The sequence below is a fragment of the Neofelis nebulosa genome, chromosome 7 (assembly GCF_028018385.1).
Source record: "Neofelis nebulosa isolate mNeoNeb1 chromosome 7, mNeoNeb1.pri, whole genome shotgun sequence".
NCBI lineage: Eukaryota > Metazoa > Chordata > Mammalia > Carnivora > Felidae > Neofelis > Neofelis nebulosa.
Window position 1 is genome coordinate 115662389 of NC_080788.1, and position 18463 is coordinate 115680851.

General features: G+C 53.0%; 1 protein-coding gene across 3 annotated transcripts in view; it reads right to left on the minus strand.

Moving 5' to 3' along the window:
* Positions 1 to 343: 343 nt before the first annotated feature.
* ACTN1 (actinin alpha 1) overlaps positions 344 to 18463 on the minus strand; it is a 100580-nt gene continuing 82460 nt past the window's right edge. Inside the window, exons 11-22 of one of the 3 annotated variants that reach the window (XM_058739446.1) lie at positions 17752 to 17899; positions 14353 to 14503; positions 13759 to 13867; positions 13138 to 13278; positions 12151 to 12333; positions 11718 to 11852; positions 10386 to 10565; positions 9495 to 9641; positions 8508 to 8588; positions 8003 to 8068; positions 6642 to 6800; positions 344 to 5238 (exon numbers count right to left, since the gene is read on the minus strand). In XM_058739446.1, the coding sequence (XP_058595429.1) occupies positions 5080 to 5238; positions 6642 to 6800; positions 8003 to 8068; positions 8508 to 8588; positions 9495 to 9641; positions 10386 to 10565; positions 11718 to 11852; positions 12151 to 12333; positions 13138 to 13278; positions 13759 to 13867; positions 14353 to 14503; positions 17752 to 17899 (1659 nt within the window). In that variant the 3' untranslated portion in view covers positions 344 to 5079. The remainder of the gene's footprint in view (positions 5239 to 6641; positions 6801 to 8002; positions 8069 to 8507; positions 8589 to 9494; positions 9642 to 10385; positions 10566 to 11717; positions 11853 to 12150; positions 12334 to 13137; positions 13279 to 13758; positions 13868 to 14352; positions 14504 to 17751; positions 17900 to 18463) is intronic. The other 2 variants (XM_058739448.1, XM_058739447.1) reach the window with 2 other exon arrangements.

Here is an 18463-nt window from a genome sequence, read left to right on the forward strand (position 1 = left end):
GCAGCCCTCAGCCCCTCAGCCCAGGGCCGCTAACCAGTCCACCCACCTCCTGTAGGCCCGGCCATTCTGGCCCTTTTGGGGTTTCAGGGTTTTGTAGCTTCTATCTCCCTCCTCTGTGGACTAGTGTTTTTAGGGTGAGGGGCTCTGGTCCAACAGCTGTGGCAGCCTCCCAGGGGCCAACATTGCAAACTCAAGCTTTTGAAGCAGGAGAGGTTTCTCTAGAGCCTGAAGCCTATAACATGGGCCCCTGGCGTCAGGGAGGCAACCAGGCTCCCGTGAGGCCTGAACAATGGAGCAGGTGTGAGTTTCCTACTGCTGCTGTAACAAATTACCACAAACATAGTGGCTTCAAACAACACGAGTTTATTATCTTATACAGGCATCTACCTCAGAGATATTGCAGGTTTGGTTCCAGACCACCACAATTAAGCAAATATCACAATAAAGCAAATCAAATGAATTTTTTGGTTCTCCACTGCATATAAATGTATGTTTACACTATACTGCAGCCTATTAAGCGTGCGATAGCATTATGTCAAAAAAAAAAAAAAAAGATGCGTGTGCCTTAATTTTAAAATACTTTATTGACACAGAGACACGAAGTTGGCAAATGCTGTTGGAAAAATGGCGCCGAGAGACTTGCTCGACTCCCGGCTGCCAAAAAATTTCAACCTGTACAAAACACGGTATCTGTGAGGTGCCATAAAACAAGGTAAGCCGATATAGTTCTAGAGATCAGAAATACAAAGTCAGTAGCAGGGCTGCGTTTCTTCTGGAGGTTCTAGGGGAGAATCCATTTCCTCGTCTGTCCCAGTTTCTACTAGCCATCCACATCCCTCAGTTTATGGCTCTACAGCACTCCAATCTCTACCTCCACCATCCCTACCTCTTGAGGAAGGCCCACCCAGATAATCCAGAATATTCTCCCCATCTCAAGATCCTTCAATACATCTGCAAAGTGCCATCTGCCATGCGCAGTGGCATAATCACACGTTCCAGGGATCAGGACGGGGACGTCTCCTGGGGACTATTATTAAGCCCACCACAGAGCTCAAAGACCGGAAGAGGACTCCCCTTAATGGTATTTTTCTAGAACCAGGCCTTTTGCCTCAAGAATTTTTAAAATAGCATAACAAAGCACAGCTAATTTTTTTTTTTAAAACACTATATTAATCCTTATTGTCACCTATTAAATGCCTATCGTGTGCCAGGCACAAAAGGTAAGTGGCATTATTGATGCCATTTGGGGAGGTTATTTACCTAGCTGGGGAGTAGGAGGGCACACCTGAGCCCACGTGTCTCCTTTGAAAGGCACTGATGTCAAAAGAGGTTGTATTCGTTCCCTCAGTGACAGGAAGGCAGACCCTAGTCTAAGGCTGGGTTTAGGTGGGACGACTCAGAGGCACCCCTCACCACACACGCCACCCTTGGACACCCTCCATACTGAGCAACCCTACCTGGCACAGACCAAGGTACTGGCCGAGCCTCTCATCCCCTTCCAACCTAAGGAAATCTTAACTGTTCTCAGTTGTGTTAACTCACTCACCACACTGACTGTACCCTTTGAGCATTAGTCCTGTGTCCAGGGGACAGTTTTGAGTTGGTCCAGTGATGGAGGAAACAGCAGATTCCTGAGACAGGCCTGGGACTTGGAATGGCCACAGGATCTCAACCAAACTCTTGACAGGCCAGAGAGAGAGGAGCTATTTTCGTAGACTGGCCTTCATCAGGCTGTCACCAAAGTCCCTCCAAATGTATGGACAGAGGCAGATAAAAATACAAGAGAAACACATACTCTACATAGGCAAGAAAGAGAGTCAATGAGCTCATCCCAAGGATGCAGGAACAACCAACTGCCACCTGCATCAGGACAGAAAATTCCACCTACCCTATCATTGCAAGTAAGCTGGAATTGTTTACAATGAAAATTGGCAAAGGGTGAAACATAAGAGATGACCAGCAGGTGAGGGGCATGGGCTCGGGGCACAGCACACAGCACTTGACTATTGGAGTCAAGGCCATGAGTTCCCCGGTGCCTTGGGTGAAATCTAGAAGTGGGTGAGCACTTCATCTTGTGTCCTGGTTTGGAATCGCCACATGACAGATATCACAATTCTGAACCTGTGACCCGAAAACTCAGCAATGAGCAATAGGGGAACTTAAAATCACCTATGTAGAAATAAGTAAATGGATGAAGTAAGTCAGACTCTCAGTATTAAGATTCTGGAGGGGGGGGAGGGGGGGTTACACAGTTTTATACTCGTGACAACCTGTGGCTTAATCTAAGGAGTTTGAACACAAAAGAGAGCCCAGCACCTATCTGCTTTGGGATTTTCATCTGGAATGTGTAATTGAAATTAAATGCATGATTTTAATTTTGGAGGTGTAAGAGAATTGTTAGTAAACAGCTTTGCACTGCTCCAGAGAACTTGATTTACATTTATAATACTTCAACTGCTTTGTGCTAAGACTTTGCTGCTTCAATTTGAATTTGCCTTGGTGGGAGTCTGATGTACTGGAAAGAATGAAAATTCGTAAATATGTTTAAAATATTTAAAGGAACTTAATTATTTTGGGAAATTTAAACGGGGTTGTTTGTGGGTGGTTAACTTAAGATGTATGAATGATTAGGACAAGCAAGAGTGTTTTTACTTTTACAGAAAAAATCATATTGTCAATATATTAAGACAAGTGTGGTGACCTAGAAAGCTTAAGAAACAGGTTTTAAAATTTTTATCTCTTTAACAGATTGAACATTTAAAGTAACTATAGTCATTTGCCCACATACAAGCATGCTTGAATATTGAAAAAATCAAATAAGGGAATTTCTCTAAAGGATGTGGAATAACTCAGTAAGCATACTTGCATTGAAAGGACTCTTACACAATTTCTTTTTTAAAGCGAGCAGTGAAAAGGTTGATTGATTGTACCTCTGGAAACTGTGGTATGGTAAAGTGCTTGCACCCCAGGTTTAGGAAACTTTCTGGTTGGAACGATTTCCCCTTCTCTTCAACTCCTGTCCCACTGTACCCTTGGTTAGACTTGCATATAAATAGCTAAAAGAAGCCATCTTATGTATTGGCCTCTCTCAAAGGACTCTGACCTTCCGAGACCAGCCTCTGGCCTTGTTCCACGGCTCTCCCCGTACAGCTATACCCACAGCAGACCGACGCTGAGCATTTTCTGGACTTTTTACCAGCCAGTGGTAACACTGACAGGAATGTTTCCCAAAGCAAATGCCAACCTCTACCCCAGGTCCTTCCTTCTGAATGGCCTTCTTGCCTCCTTCCCTGGGAAGTGAATATTCCAAAATGTTCTAATATTCTTGGAGCTCTATGTGTTACCGCGATGGCTTTCCAAAAGCACTATTATTCCCACTTAACAGATAAGGGAACTGTAGTGCAGTTTACCCATTTGGGAAATGGCAGTCTACTGCACTGTTATTACTGGTATGATCACTAATTGTCTTTACTCCCTGTACTTGAAGTAAAAGCCTCAGGGAGGAGAGACAGGTAAGGAGAAAAAACTACAGAAGCCAGAGCAGTGCACACAGATCCCCTGGGGATCTTGTTAAAATGCAGACTATGGGGTGCCTGCATGGCTCAGTCAGTTAAGCGTCCGACTTTGGCTCAGGTCATGATCTCACAGTTCGTGGGTTCGAGCCCCACATTGGGATCTGTGCTGACAGCTCAGAGCCGGGAGCCTGCTTCGGATTCTGTGTCTCCCTCTCTCTCTGCCCCTCCCCTGTTTGTACTCTTTCAAAAATAAATAAACATTAAAAAAAATGCAGATTCTGAGTCTGAAAGTCTGGGGTGGGGCCTGGGACTCTGTATTTCCAGCAAGCTCCCAGGTGATGCTGGACAGCTGTTGTCTGTGGAACATTTTGAATAGCAAGGGATGGGAAGGGTTACTGAGACCTCAGTGCGTTCCCTTGTAGCAAAGATACAAGGAAGGGGGGCACAGAGATGTCACAGAGCTGTTTCATGCCACAGAAAACAAAGGTAGGACTTATCATTAAACGGCCCCTTCCTTTAATGGGTCACATCTGTGACCTTATTCTCAACTCACAGGAGCCTTCTGAGGAAACCACCTTTTCTTTTTTAAAATAAAGGGGGTCGCCTGGGTGGCTCTTTCAGTAAAGTATCCAACTCTTGGATTGACTATGCCAAGGTCATAAACATATTAAGGTTGGGTACAGGTGGCCCCCATCATCCTTGACCCCACACACACACTTCTGGAAAACAGTAAGCAAGGAGCAAGCAAAAAGCGGTCATGGGAACGCTGTCGCTTTAATATGGTGTGTGACAAGCAATACCAAAGTTGTCCACACTCTCCGATCTTGTTCTGACCATTTTTAATAGGCAATATTAAAATTAAAGGGAAAATAGTGTGTGCTGATAAAGAACCTAACCACACTTCTGGACTTAAAAACGAGGAGACAAGCCACATAAATTCTCTTCCTTAGAAAACAGCCATTTCAAAAGATTTTCTTTAATATCATAAAATATTTTCATGGACAAGTGAGCTAGCAAACACACATGCACCAATGTGCCTTTTGACAAGATCCCCCCACCCCCACCCCCCACCCCCACTCCCACATCAAGGTGGACATGAGATTGGCGAAATGAATACAGCAGATGATACAGAGAGGAAAAAAAATCGATAAAAAGTATGGAATATAACATTGTGCTTGGTTATTTTCCTATGTCACAACAAAACAAAACATTTCGGTGCAAACAGTTAATTTTTCCTCTTTTCCATTGAAGTCTGGTGGAGAAAAAAATACTTTTTCTATAATAAAATATGTGGTTTTTTGGTGTTTTTTTTGTGTTTTTTGTTTTTACTTTTTTTAATGTAACTTTTTTTTTTCTTTTTTTTGCAGAAAATAATTTTGTAAACTGTCACTTTGCGGGCAGGGCGGCTCGACGCCACGTGGGTCCCGGCTCACCCGGTTCGAGGGTTCGAGGCTGCGCGAGGAGACCAAACCCGGGCTGGGATGGCGGGCGGGGGGGAGCAGCGGGGGGCGCAGGGCGGGGGCGCACAGCGGGCAGGGCGAGGGCGCTGGCCGGGGCCGGCGGGTTAGAGGTCGCTCTCGCCGTACAGCGCCGTGGAGAAGGACATGTAGTCCAGAGCACCGGGCACGGCGTCGGGGCCGGTGTAGGGGGCCATCCGGGCGATGCAGTACTCCGCCTGATCCGGCGGCAGCTCTCGGCGCAGCTCGTCCACCGTGATGTAGTTCTGCAGAGAGAGCGGGCGGGGCGGCCGGGACCCTCACTCAGGGCGGCAGGAAGTGCCCCGCCCTCCCGCTTCTGGAGACGCAGGCATGTGTGTGCACATATATCCACGTGTACACCAAGTATACACGTGTGTTTATTATGCATACACAGGCATACACATACACCACGAAATACACAGGCATTTAAAATCTCCTGTTTGCCATTGCAACACCGACTTTGGCCCGCTTCCAAGCTAATTCAAAGTGGGAACTACACCTGTAATTTCATGTACCACTCTAGTCTGCAGGAACCATGGGCAGGATCAACACCAGCAGGTACTCTGGTGGAAGACAGGGGACCCCACACACACTCAAGCTGGGCTCTGTGGAGGTTGTGTCATTTCAGCAAACAGTGAGCATCCAAGTTTGACACCCGGCTGCTATCTCCTCCACTGCGTTGGCAGGTCTTGGGCCTGCCCCTGCCCCCGCCCCCGCCCAGCCTGGCTCCCGATCCAGGTTATCTGCTTGCCCATGACAGGCCTCCTTGGAAGCTGCTTCTCTTGGGAGCTTCAGGCTCCAGAAGGGCTCACTCACAGGATCTGACCCACAAGGTGGGCCCCTAGCCCCATGCCCTACTTTTTGCCAGAGTCCCCTAGGAACCAGTTTCAAGGAGGGTGGGGTTGATCAGATCACTCCAGAAGTCAGGAGACCAGGCCCCAGAGTCACTTCAACAAGGTGGTTTCTGAGGGTCATTCCAGCTCTAGGTATGACTCTGATAAGGTGTCCCTGAACTTAAATCAGACCTTTAGGAACCTCTATAGGTTCAGTCTTTTTTCCCTTATGGACTGAGGCATTTCCAAAATCATAAATCCCTATTGGCTTTCGTTTTTTATAACTGAATCTTTCCCGTCTGAAAGGAAAGGATGGCATTAAGGATTAAAGGAAATCTGGCCCCTAGAATCCCTGCTTTGCTAGTTTCCCCTGGTGCTCCCACTTTTCCACTGCCAGGCAGGGAACTTGGGAAATTTGGAAACCAAAACGGATTGCTGCTTGGGGTAGACAAATGCGAGACATGCTTCCCTCCTGCTCCCCTCCAACCTTCCACACCTATGCCCAGAGTGACGTAAGGGTGACATCACCCTTACATCACTCAGTCACATACCACCCCCCCCCCCGACCCCCACTCTACCCACCTCTGTCACTCATCACTCCATCCCAAGTGTGAAGGAGTCCCACGCCCTGGCAGGAGACCCCTTTAAGCTAATATGTGTCCTAACACCTTAGCAGATGCCCAGGCATTACAGACATGGGTAGAAGTGGACAGCACTGGGAGGCCCCAGCGGGAGGAAGAGGCTATGAGGTGCAAGTGGCCTCCCCTCCAGATCAGAGTGGCCCCTGCACGGTGCCCACGCCATAGTAGACCCACCTTGTCCCCAGCCAGGATCTTGAAGGAGGCCATGACTTGGTCTGCTGTGTCCGTGTCGGCCGTCTCCCGAGACATAAAGTCGATGAAGGCCTGGAACGTCACTACCCCCAGGCGGTTGGGATCCACAATGCTCATGATGCGGGCAAATTCTGCCTCTCCCTGGAGAGAAGAGCCAACCCCAGGCCGGTCAGCCTCTCTGCCACAGCCCGCTGGGAATCTCTCCTATGGTCCTGAAGCCCCAGGGGGCTCAGAGTAGCCTGAGGCTGTCAGAGGCGGGGCACAGCGGCCCTCTGACCTAACCTGGGCTGTCCTGAGGGCATGACAGGGACACAACATCTAGGAGTGGAGACCCGGTTCAGGCTTCCAGCCCCCTGCAGGTTCCCGGGGGAGCAAATGCTGATAATGCCGGTCACAGCTGTAATCACAACCACTGCACGCCAGGCGCTACTCTAACCACCACACACATTTCATCTCACTTAACCCTCACCACGACCATAGGACACGGGCATTTATTATTTCCATCAGGCTTCCACATGAGAAACCCGAGGCCCGGACGGGCTTGGTGACTTGCTCAAGGTCACACGGCCAGTAAGTAGTAGAGTTGGAACTTGAACTTGGATGGTCTGCTTCCACAGCCTGTGCTCTCCCCACCACCCCGTACTCTGTGTGCCAGACACGTGCCCAGCATTCAGGGAAGTTCCTTCATTTAACCCTTACGACAGGCCTGCAGGGTTCCCCTGGTCCCCAAGCTGGAGATAGTGGAGCTGGGATTTACTCCTGGGCTCCCCACATAGACAGCCTGCACCCTTGCTCTGCCCCGGGCAGCCCACAAGCTCTGTGCTCTGCATCATGGCTCAGGAGCTGCCCGGCCGCCCAGGTAGGCCCCTGCTCTGCTCAGAAGGCCTGCGTGGGAGCAGACCACTGAGAAAGTTGTGAAGGCCAAGGGGCGGCAGGCGTGGCTGGAGCCCCCACCAGGGCAGAGACAGAAATCTCTTGCTTCACGAAAAGACGAAGTAGAGCCAACTCGGGGCCAGAAAGGCCGAACTACCAGTCCCTCCTGCTGGCCTTGGGGTCAGCCCCGCCATCTGCCATGGGAGTGAAAAAGCCCATCTCCATAGTAAGTACCAAAAGACAATGCCAGCACTGAGACGGAGGGGAGAAGGCCAGGCCTCTGGGACACGCACAGGCCACGAGGCCGGGCCCAGACTTCAGGGCACCATCTTCCCCACTGACCAGAATCTTGAGGGCCCTCCGGGGAGAGCAGCCCCTAGCCCGGGGCCTCCAGCCTACCCTGGCCAGGACTTGGCTTCTCTGGCCAGCTGGCTGGCCCTCGCCAGAACAGAGGGTGGGGTTTACATTACCATGTTGTAACCCATGGAGATAAGGCAGGCGCGGAAATCATCCGTGTCCATCATGCCTGTCTTCTTCTGTGGGGCAGTAGCGAGGGTCAGAGGCAGGAGGAGGAAGAGCCGGCCCGGGGCCAGGAAGACAGGGAACAGATGGCCAGAGGGGAGGTCAAGGTGTACGGTTGGGAGGTTTGGAGGGGAAAAGGAACACAGGAAGAGACACATCCACAGGGAGGAGAAAGAAGAGGGAGGTACAAAAGTTGGTCCACAGGATGGAGGGCAACGAGGAGAGAGGAAGGTGGGCCCCGAGCAGGTTCCCACGAAAGACAACCAAGGGCAGAGGTCAGAGGTAGGAGCCCGACGCAGGCCAGGCAGGGACAGCAGGAGAAGACGAGCCCCGAGGCCCACAGGAAAGGGAAGACAGGGAGATCCAGACAGAGAGAGAAAAGAAAAAGGAGAAACGCGTTATTTCTCGCCCCGGATGCCACCCCTGAGCGTGCTCCATGCAGGAGGCGAGTACCTGGGGGTCGTTGCCAATATCATAACCCAAGCTGATGAGGCAGGCTTTGAACTCCTCGGGACCCAGCGTGCCGGAGTGATCCTGGGGCCGCCGTGTGCCAGGCAGCGAGCCATGCGGTGCCAGGGAGGTGGAGGCCGTGAGGGGAGGGGGGTGGGCCATGCCCCGGGTGGAGGGTGGTGTGTGTGGGGAGACACAGGGACAAAGGCATGCGGATGGAGAGGGTGGAGGGTGGAAGGGGCAGGGGAGGAGGGGAAATAAAAGTGCACACGGTTAGACACACGGACCAGGTCCAGAGGGTGCCCTCTCCCTGGCGCACACAGCCCTGCTCCGGGAAGCTGGCCAGAGGGGAGCACGGTGAGCCATGGGGGTGCCCAGCCCACCCCAGCCCCAATGCCCAGACCCGGCTTTCTAAGAGGGCCTCACCCACCTCACCCAAGAGGCTGGAGGACAGTGAAGCAGGCAGAGGTGGTGGGCAGCACCTGGCCCCATGCTTCCACCCCTCTGGCCGCCCCGGAGCCCCAGGGCACTGGGAGGGGCAGCCCACACAGAGCCCAGCCTGTCCCTGAGCTAGGATGAGAACCCATGACTTAACATCACTGACACCCCCATAGCGTCTCCCGAAGGCTGTGGGGTGGGGGTGGGGGGTGCGGTGGGGAGGAAGCCTCTGCTCCTCTGTCCTGAGGCAGAGGCAAGTGATAGTCCCCACAGCCAGGGGACATCAGGCCTGCCCTTAAGGCCATGGTAGCCTTGCTCCCAAGGGCTGACCCCTCGTGGCAGAAGAGCAAGCGTCATGGGCCAAACAGCCTGTCTCTACCCACTACATGAGCTCTTGCTTCAGAAAAGCAGGGAAATTCACAGGACACCAGGACAGGTTGACAGCACTTCCTGCCCAGGAACTGGCCCAGCATGGCCGCCCATCCCCTGGGCAGTGCCCTCCAGGGCCCTGGGGCAAGGGTTGGGGGCTGCTCTAAGTGCAGGGGCTCTCACCCGGTCAAAGTGGTTGAAGGAAGCTCGGAACTCGTTCATCTGCTCCTGGCTGATGCCTTTGGCATCTCGGGTCAGGATCTGATTCTCCACCTCATTGATGGTCCTGGCGATGGTGGTGAGGAGCTGCTCCCAGCCCACACGGATGTGCTAGGGGTGCATGAGGGGCCTGTCATCAAAGGGCCCCCCCAGGCCCGGACCCAGGCTGCTCCTGGCTACTCCCTTCCCCCAACTGTCAAAATGGCCCAAGCAATCAAATCCAGCCTTCTGTCCGGATTTACAGCATCACCAGGACAAGGACAACACACTCTCTAGGACAGAGAACCCAGATGATGAGCAGGGAAGTTCAGGCAGGGCGGTGGCCTCTGCCTGGGACAGCAGAGACCAGAACTGACAGCGTGGGTCAGGTCAGGAAGGAGGGCAGGTTTGGTAGAGGGAAGGATTAAAGAACAAAGCCTGGGTAATTCCCCATATATCCTGCTCTGTGACCTCACGTACGTGCCTTCATGGCCCGAACAATTCATCGCCTGGAAAGCAGGTGCCTAAGCCAGTGTTTGGAGACCACCCGCATCTGAATCACCAGGATGTTTGTTAAAAATTTTGATTCCTCAGCCCCACCCCAGACCTCGTGAATCAAATTCTGGAGATGGAGCCTGAAAGTCTGCATACTCAACAAGCTCCCTGGAAATTCAGAAGGCCCTGAGGACTGAAGACCCTGAGCTCTAGGAGTGAGAAGCAGTGTGTATCCCCTCACTCCAAAGAGTCTGTCCTCCTAGTATGACCAGCTAGCTTCCTTGGAAGATGAATAACTGTGCCCTGCCCCAGCCCAGGGGGCAGGGAGCAGAATGGGATCCGGGGCTCCCTTCCTGGAGGAGCAGAGCCGGCGCCACCCACCTCCATGGTGTAGTTAGTGTGCTTGTTGTCGAAGATGAGAGCCTCCTGGATGAGCTGGTGGTCGCCCTCCAGCTGGTCGATCTTGGGCTTGTAGTTGACAATGCTCTTCTCATACTGCCGCAGGTGGCTGAGCTGGTCCTCCAGGGTCCCGTGCATCTCAATGGAGATCCGCCCAATCTCCTGCTCACCCAAAAGGAAGCCCTGGTCAGACTACCCCACTCTGCGCCCCTAGGGTAAGGACTGGGGTGCCTAGGTCATCAGTCAGCCCCTCAGATGATTCCTCGGTTCCTACTCCAGCACCAGGGAACCCGTCAGTGGTAATTAGTTAAGTCGAGAGCAAGACACATTCAGCAGGGATGCACTTTGGCATGGAAATAGCATCATAAAGGGGTATGACAAACACTGTCATCATCAGATGAAATACCTCCTGTCTCTCAAGTAGCTCTCAACCTCAGAAAGGGGCTGCAAGGTCAGTTGCTAACCTAAATGCTCATTCCTCTGCTTGCCATTCAAACTCCCCGCCCAAGCCTTGTTCCCAACTGTCACCCATCTCAGGGACTCTCTCTGTGCCCAGGGAGCCAGATTCTTCACAGCCTCAGAGCACCGGACTTACCTCCTCAGTGGCTATGCCTGCCTTGGCCTGACTCAATCCCACCTGCCCCATGGGCCAGGCCTAATCCCCCTTCCTGTCTGTCCTTCATCCATGTAAACAAACATTTGTAAAAGCCCTTTCTGTGCACTCAATTCGACCCAGCAAATATTTCCTGAGCACCTACTATGCACAATGTGCTAAGCAGATAGGGCTGGGGTACAGGAGAGACACAAACATGACCTCGAGATGGTCTTTGCCCTCAAGGAGCTCGGAGGGACACCATGCTCTAACCCTAGCAGTGCCCCCTTCCCTGATCTACAGAACCCCAATATCTGGCCCAACGATTCAATAAAAAGTTCTATGCCTACCCGAGTCTCGGTTCTCTCTCTGGAAAGATCCTCCTCTTTGCTCAGGAGGAAGGGAGGCCTGGTTAGCCAAATAAGCCGAAATAAGCTAGTCAGTTCCCCAGGCACTCATCCCTCCGTGGGACTTTCTCAGGTGGCTCTTCAGTGGCATCCCTGTGCAGGTCTTCGCTCCCGAACCAGACATTGGGACCAACCCACCGGCCTTCCCTGACAGGCTCCACACCCTCTGTAGGGCAGCAGACCAATCTTGAACCTATTTAGGACTGCATTCTTCCACGAGTCTCGCCAAGGAGGAGACAGGGCAAGCCTGACTGGCTGGGACGGTGCTGGGAAGGGGTGGAAACCCCTATCCCTGCCTCCCATGATGGGACTCACCTCCATCTTGGTCTGAATCCAGGGCCCGATGACATTGGCCTGGGCCGCGAACTGCTTGCGTAGCCTCTCGTTGTGCTGCTGGCGGGCATGCTCCTCCGTCAGGGCCTGGTCCCTCCGTGGCACCAACTGCCGCACCTGGGGTGGGAACAATCACAGAACCTTGGGAATGGACCAGCCACCTGCCCCATTCTTCAGATCAGGGAATGGAGGAGCCATGAAGGGAAGGGGCCAGTCAGTAAATAGAACAAGAGTGAACATGTTGACCTGTTCCAGAAATTCATTCATTAACTTGGCAGATGAACGCTTGCCATGTAATGATGAAATAAATAAATCAATAAAATCAATGAAAATCAACAACAAAAAAGGTAAAATCCCTGCCCTCATAAAACTTGCAATGGCTCGGCCACAATGTCCCACCAGCCCTTGGACTCACGTGGTCCCACTTGCTATTGATCTCCTGAGGAGTGATGGTTGTGTAGGGGTTGGTGCCCGCCATGTTGACGTGGTAGGTCTGGACAATCTTGGACACCTCGTTGTGGATACCCAGGATGGCCAGGCGTTCCTTGTCGGCATCAGGGAGGGTGGCCTTGAACTGCTCGTGGGCTGTGGTCAGTCCCTGGATGCAAGAGAAACACAGTGACTGGTGCCTCGTGTGGGCAAGATGAACTACGGGAGCCCTACAGGTCCCAGGGTAGAGGTGAGTGGGAAGGCCACTGAAGGCATGGCCCCACACCAGCGGGGAGACCTGGAGCATCAACCAAGGATTCTCATGGCTGAGAACCAGGAGAGCAGGGCTGGCCACGGGGAGGTGAAGGCAGAGCCATTAAAGCAACCGCTCCATGCCTGTGGCTGGTAAAGTCAGGGGCGACCACCCTAGAGTGCGCACCGCCCTGCAGTCAGGTCAGGGACAAGTCTGCTCCCCAGGTGACCTCCCCCAACCCAGGCTCTCCCTCTGCAAAATCTTTTAAACCTAATACTCCACAGCTGTATAAAAGAATGGGGAAGTGGTTTATTACAATGCAATGAGCTCCAAAATATTTAGTTAAAGATAAAGGGTTCAGAATACAGTACCCAACCAAAGCTACTTTTTGTGTTAAAAAAGGGTATGGGGAAGAACGTGTTAATAAATAAATCTATTTGCCTGCATGTGCAGAGACTGCGGGGCTGGGGGACAAAGGTAGGAGGGAGAATTTATCGTAATATTCTTTTTATCTTTTTGGTTTTACACAATGTGCATAAATTACCTAGTCAAAATAAATAAAATGCAATTCTTCCAAACCTATCAACTCCTTGCTCGCTATCTCCATTCCCCCATCCTCTCCCTAGAGAGCAGTCATGCAGGAGTAAGGTTTGCAGAGTGAGGTTTCCACGGGTGTCTGGTGGGGATGCAGCTTCCAGGGGTGACGGGTCCGCAGCGCACCTGGATCTCCTCGATGGTGTGCACGATGAAGGTGTCCTGCAGATCCTCCATGGCCCCCTCCATCCAGTTGTTGAAGGGTGCAGCCCGCTTGGCATACTCCAGGTACAGCTGGTCAATGGTCTCCAGCAGTTTCTCTGTCCGCTAGGAATGGCAGTTGAGGGGAGGGGGTGGATAGAAGGGTTGCAGCAGAGTCAGATCCAGAATCACCACTCCCTGCTCCCCCCACCCCTGAACCCCCAAGGTCCTCCTGGCCAGCCACAAGGGGTCCAAGTCTGGAAGCACCAGACTAAGTCAGACCGAAAGAACAGACTTTCTCTGGGACACTGCTTCTTAACGTGGGGTCTACGGACCATCCCACATTGGAATCACCCGGCCTGGCCCCCGGTCTGGTTTGTAGATAGGAAAATTCTCCAAGGGCTGGGGTTGGGTTGTGAAGTGCACTGAACGATGAGGGGGAGGTATGGTCAGGGCCACAAAGGAGGCGTCTCCATTAAGGCAAAGCCCAATCCAGCGCCAGGGTGAACCTTCAACAGGCCACGGCAGGTCCAGGCAACGCAGTGGGACCTTCTGGCCCAAAGCAAAGAGGCACACAGAGCTGCCATCTCCCTCAGGGCCCCTCACCTCCAGAGCTTCCCTCCGCTTCTGGGTCAGGGCTCCCAGATTGTCCCACTGGTCACAGATCTTTTGGCACCGGGCGTTGACACTGGGTGAGTCGTAATAGTCCAGCTCACTGGAAGGGAAGAGACAGGAAGAGTCAGGTGACCCAGGTTACCTCCACGGCCTGCTCTCTTCTCCCTGGGGCTGGGGGTATGCTCCCTTCACCAAGACCTTCCACGTGCCCTCCCACCCCCAACTCCACGGCTTTCAGAGGACCATTGGGAGATGAATGAAGGCCCGTTCTAAGGCGCCCCCCCACCTGCGCCTGAGCTGGAGGCAATGCAGTCTTGACCCCAATGTCCAATGGCAGGGAGCCACTGAGGCCCAGTGAGAGCTCAGAGTGTACATGGTCATCCTCTGGTCCTGCACTACTTACAGGGAAGGACCGGAGGCCCTCCACGGGAAGGGTCACAGGCTCCTTCTCCACCTGGGGGATACTCAGAGTCCTCTGTATTGACGCCCTTCCCACCGGGGCACCGGCTGTACTCAGCCGCCTCACTTTTCACGGCCACGCCCCACTTCTCCCAGCAGCCCCAGCCCTCACTGGGCCTCACATACTTGAGTTCCTGTGCGATGGCGGCAATTTGCTCCACGCGGTCCTGGTGGGCGGCAAGGTCACTCTCAAAGGCCTCATGCTTCTTGAGCAGGGCCTTGATCTCCGAGAGAGTGGCGGTCTCATAATCCTTCTGCCGTAGCATAGCCTCTTTGCCTGGGTTCAAAGAGAGGGACACAAGGCTAAGCGGAAGCCGGGGCCCCCCATCTTCTTGGCCCCAACCATCCACCCCTTGGGACCCCGGGAGCCCCATTTCAGGGAGTACATCCCCAGACGATGTCCACCAGATAGCTATCGATCATCTGCAGTTCGAGAAAGCAGATGTGCAACTGAACATCCCCTATGGGGCCAGGTAAGGGAAGTTACTACCTTCCATGGAACATGGTACATGTTCCATGGCCATGAGGAGCAGTTACATACAAAGGCTGTGCAGGGCTATGCCCTATGGTATAACCAGGAAAAAACGAGCCAGGCACCTCAGGGGCACCCCATCTTTAGAGTTTCTCCAGCTATTGTTGCTAGCCCCCAGCAGCCCTGCAGGGACCCCTCCCCTGAATCAGTCTCAGTTTCTCAGCATGTCTAGTGCCCTCTGCAAATAATCCACCACTGGCCAGAATATTCCCTGTCAGGGACACTGCCCTCTCTTTAGGAGTGGGGCAGGGCTTGCATTTCTTGGATCCCTCTTTTCCAGGAGGAAATGGGATGAGAAATGAACCTCTTGGGGCTGTCACTACATGACGTCCACCAGCTGTCTCGTAAAACACCCGGTACCAGACTGGGGCTGCCCTGGCCTTGCCCACACGCCCACCTTCCACGTCTGTGTCCACCAGGGATGTTCTGCCCTGCTCAGCAAACGAAAGCTGGGCCGTGAAGCCGGAGACTGCGCCTCATGTGGCCCTCCTTCCCTTCCCTCTACTTCTCTTTCCTTTGTTTTTTGGTTTTTTTTTTTAAGATTTTCTTTTTAAGTCATCTCTGCACCCAATGTGGGGCTCGAATTCAAGATCGTGAGATCAAGAGTCGCACGCTCCCCTGACTGAGCTAGCCAGGCACCCCTCCGCTTTCTTTTTCTTTAAGTCCAAATAATAATATGACAAGTTTAGGGGAAAAAATTACAGATGAGCCTACCTATCTACTCCTTTTCAGTCTTTCCTTATACGGAGGCTGTGGTAAGACCATAGGGTATATGTAAATTCTGTTTCCTGCTTTTCAAACATTCAGCAGCACACCATCAGAGTCTCTGCCTTGGCGCCAGCTTTCCCACGTGCCCCCTCCGGTGGCCAGCGTTCCATCACGTGGCCGAACCACCAGTGGTGTAACCACCTGCCGCCCTACCGTGTGGCATTCAGGCCCCTCGCCTTGTGCTATTATAGAGGGTCTCATGGCAACCATCCGCAGACGTGTGATTTCCCCACATTTAGGGTTAATTCTTTAGACAGTCTCAAGAATTCCTAGGTCAGCAGGCAAGAACACCGTTAGGTGGGGATGTGTGTCACCGGGCTGCTTTGCCCAGGTGCTGCGCCCGCGTCCGCCGCCAGCGGGCCGGCACTTCTCATGTCCTTGCCGGCGGCTGGCCAGTTGATGGGGTCCCTGCTCTGTACCTTTCTGTGAGTGGTTCCTTGGCCCTGGAGAGGGCACGATAGAAGCGCATGGGTGAACTGGTACAGTTTCTAGTACTCTGCACCATCCGTACCTACATAAAGAACTTCGCGCATGTGTGGGGGGGGCGGGGGGGCAGCGACCTCACATCCTAGTGTTCTTCCAACACGGAAGGAAACCCAACCTCCTCAGGCTGAGTCAAGCACACTCCCGTCTCCTACCAAGCCGGGCGGCCCCTGAGTGGCCACAGCGTACAGCTGTCCCTAATCGTCTCCAGCCTGAGATCGGAGGAGGCCAATGGAGCCCAATGGGGGAGTCTGGGGACATTGTGCCCCACCAGCCAATAGGGTCTGCCACAGGGGCTCCAGCCGAAGAGGCTGCAGAACCCTAGGAGGCGGGCGGCGTGGATTCTTCTCCAGCCCTGGCCCAGGTTCTGAGGAAAAGACGATTCCAGGTGTGATTCTCTCTTTGGAGTTAACTTCGGCCGTCAACAAGCAGACAGCAGACATGGCCCCAAATGCCTCTGAGTTGGAGTAATGGAAACACACTTGTGCTAACAGGGAAAAGGCTCTAGGTCACTATAATTGGGGGCCAGAAGGCAGTGGAGGAAGAATATCCAGGGCTACCACTTACCGAGTACATTCTACGTGCCATGCACTAATCTAAGCATAAAAGGTACTTGTGATACTGATGCCTACAACGATCCTACGAGGTGGTATGCTGAGTTGAACAGGGTCCCCCAAAACTCATGTCAACCCAGAACCTCAGAATCTGGCCTTATTTGAAAATAAAGTCTCAGGGCACCTGGGTGGCTCAGTCGGGTTAAGCGTCTGACTCTGGATTTCGGCTCAGGTCATGACCTCACTGTTTGTGAGTTTGAGCCCCACATCGGGCTCTGTGCTGAGAGTGCAGAGCCTGCCTGGGATTCTCTCTCTTCCTCTCTCTGTCCTTTCCCACCCCCCTCAAAAATAAACAAATAAGCATTAAAAAAAAAAAAAAAGGAAAAAGAAAACAGGGTCTTTGTAGATGCAATTAGTTAAGATGAGGTCATACGAGATTAGGGAGGCGACTAAATCCAATGACTGGTGTCTTTACTAGCAAAGGAAAGAGAAATTCCGTCACTGAGACGTAGAAGCAGCCATGTGGGGACGGAGGCAGGGACTGAACTAAGTCAGTGACACACCAAGGATGGCCAGCAACCCCAGACGCCAGGAAGCAGCACAGATGGCCTCCGGCTCAGAGCCTCCAGAAGGCATCAATTCTGCCGACGCTTCCCCTTAGAACCCCTCCTGACCTGTGAGAGAACACGTTTCTGTTAAGCCAGCCAGTGTGTGGTCATTTGTTCTGGTAGCCCTAGGAAGCTAACACAGGAGAGGACACACGATCATCTGCATGTTACAGAAGTTGCTGGTCCAAATGTACTCTGCTTCTAGGTGGTAGAGTCGGGATTCGAACCCCAACCTAACGGACTCAGGGAAGAAGAAATCATCACGATGACAAGAACCATCAACAAATTACACATACACAGCATCGTACTATGCCAGGAACTCTTCTCGATGCTTCAGATGTAGTAATCCATCAAATTCTCATAAACCTATGAAGTTGATACTCTGATTATCCCCACTTTACAGACGAGGAAACTGAGGCAACCAAAGGGCTGATGAACTTGTCTAACATCGAGCAACCAGTAAGACACAAAGCAAAACAAACCAAAAAGCAGGAGAGAAAGGAGTCATGGCCTGGCAGTTCAGTCAGCGGAGCACGAGGGTCAGAACCCTCCAGGAGGCAGGAGGTCAGGTTGGCCTTACCGTCCGTCCAGGCCTCGTGGATGGAGGCTTTCTGCCGGAATTTCTCTGCCAGGTGGTCGAGCCGCTCCAGCCTCCGGATCTCGTTCAGCAGCCACTCCTCATAGCCCTTCTCTGCCTGCTCTAGGCAGCCCCAGGCATTGTTGATGTCCTGTAGGGATGAGAGGCATGGGGTCAGCCCCACCTGGCCCCCAAGACCCGCACAGCTGCCCCGAGCCTTCTGGAAGAAGCCCCTTTCCCATCTCAGTTGTACCCACCTAGCCCTCTACTGGTGTTAACCTGGGCTTGTGGACACCAGGCCTCCTGGGCAGGGAGTGAGGCCCAAGTCCATGTGGGCCACCCAGCTATTGGGCTGTGGGTGTGCAGCCCTGTGAAGAGCCCAAGGCCCTCTGTGACCCAGGATTCTGGCCAATCAAAGAGGCTGGAGGGCCAGCCAGTGGAAAAGAACAATAACTGAATGAAGCAAGCAGGCATGGGAACCTCCCAGCCTCCCCACATTTCTGGATCTGTTCATGGGCTCTGGGCAGTAGCCTGGAGCCTGCAGGGACCCTGGCCTGGGTGAGCTGGCCATGCACCTGAGGACAGTGACAGCTGCTGAGTACAACCCACAGCCCTTCAGGCAGGGAGCCACCCACCGGGTCGTCTCTACAATTAGCACAAGGGTGCCCACTGGACACATGTGGGCTGAACCCAGCCTCCACGCCACCTGGGGCCC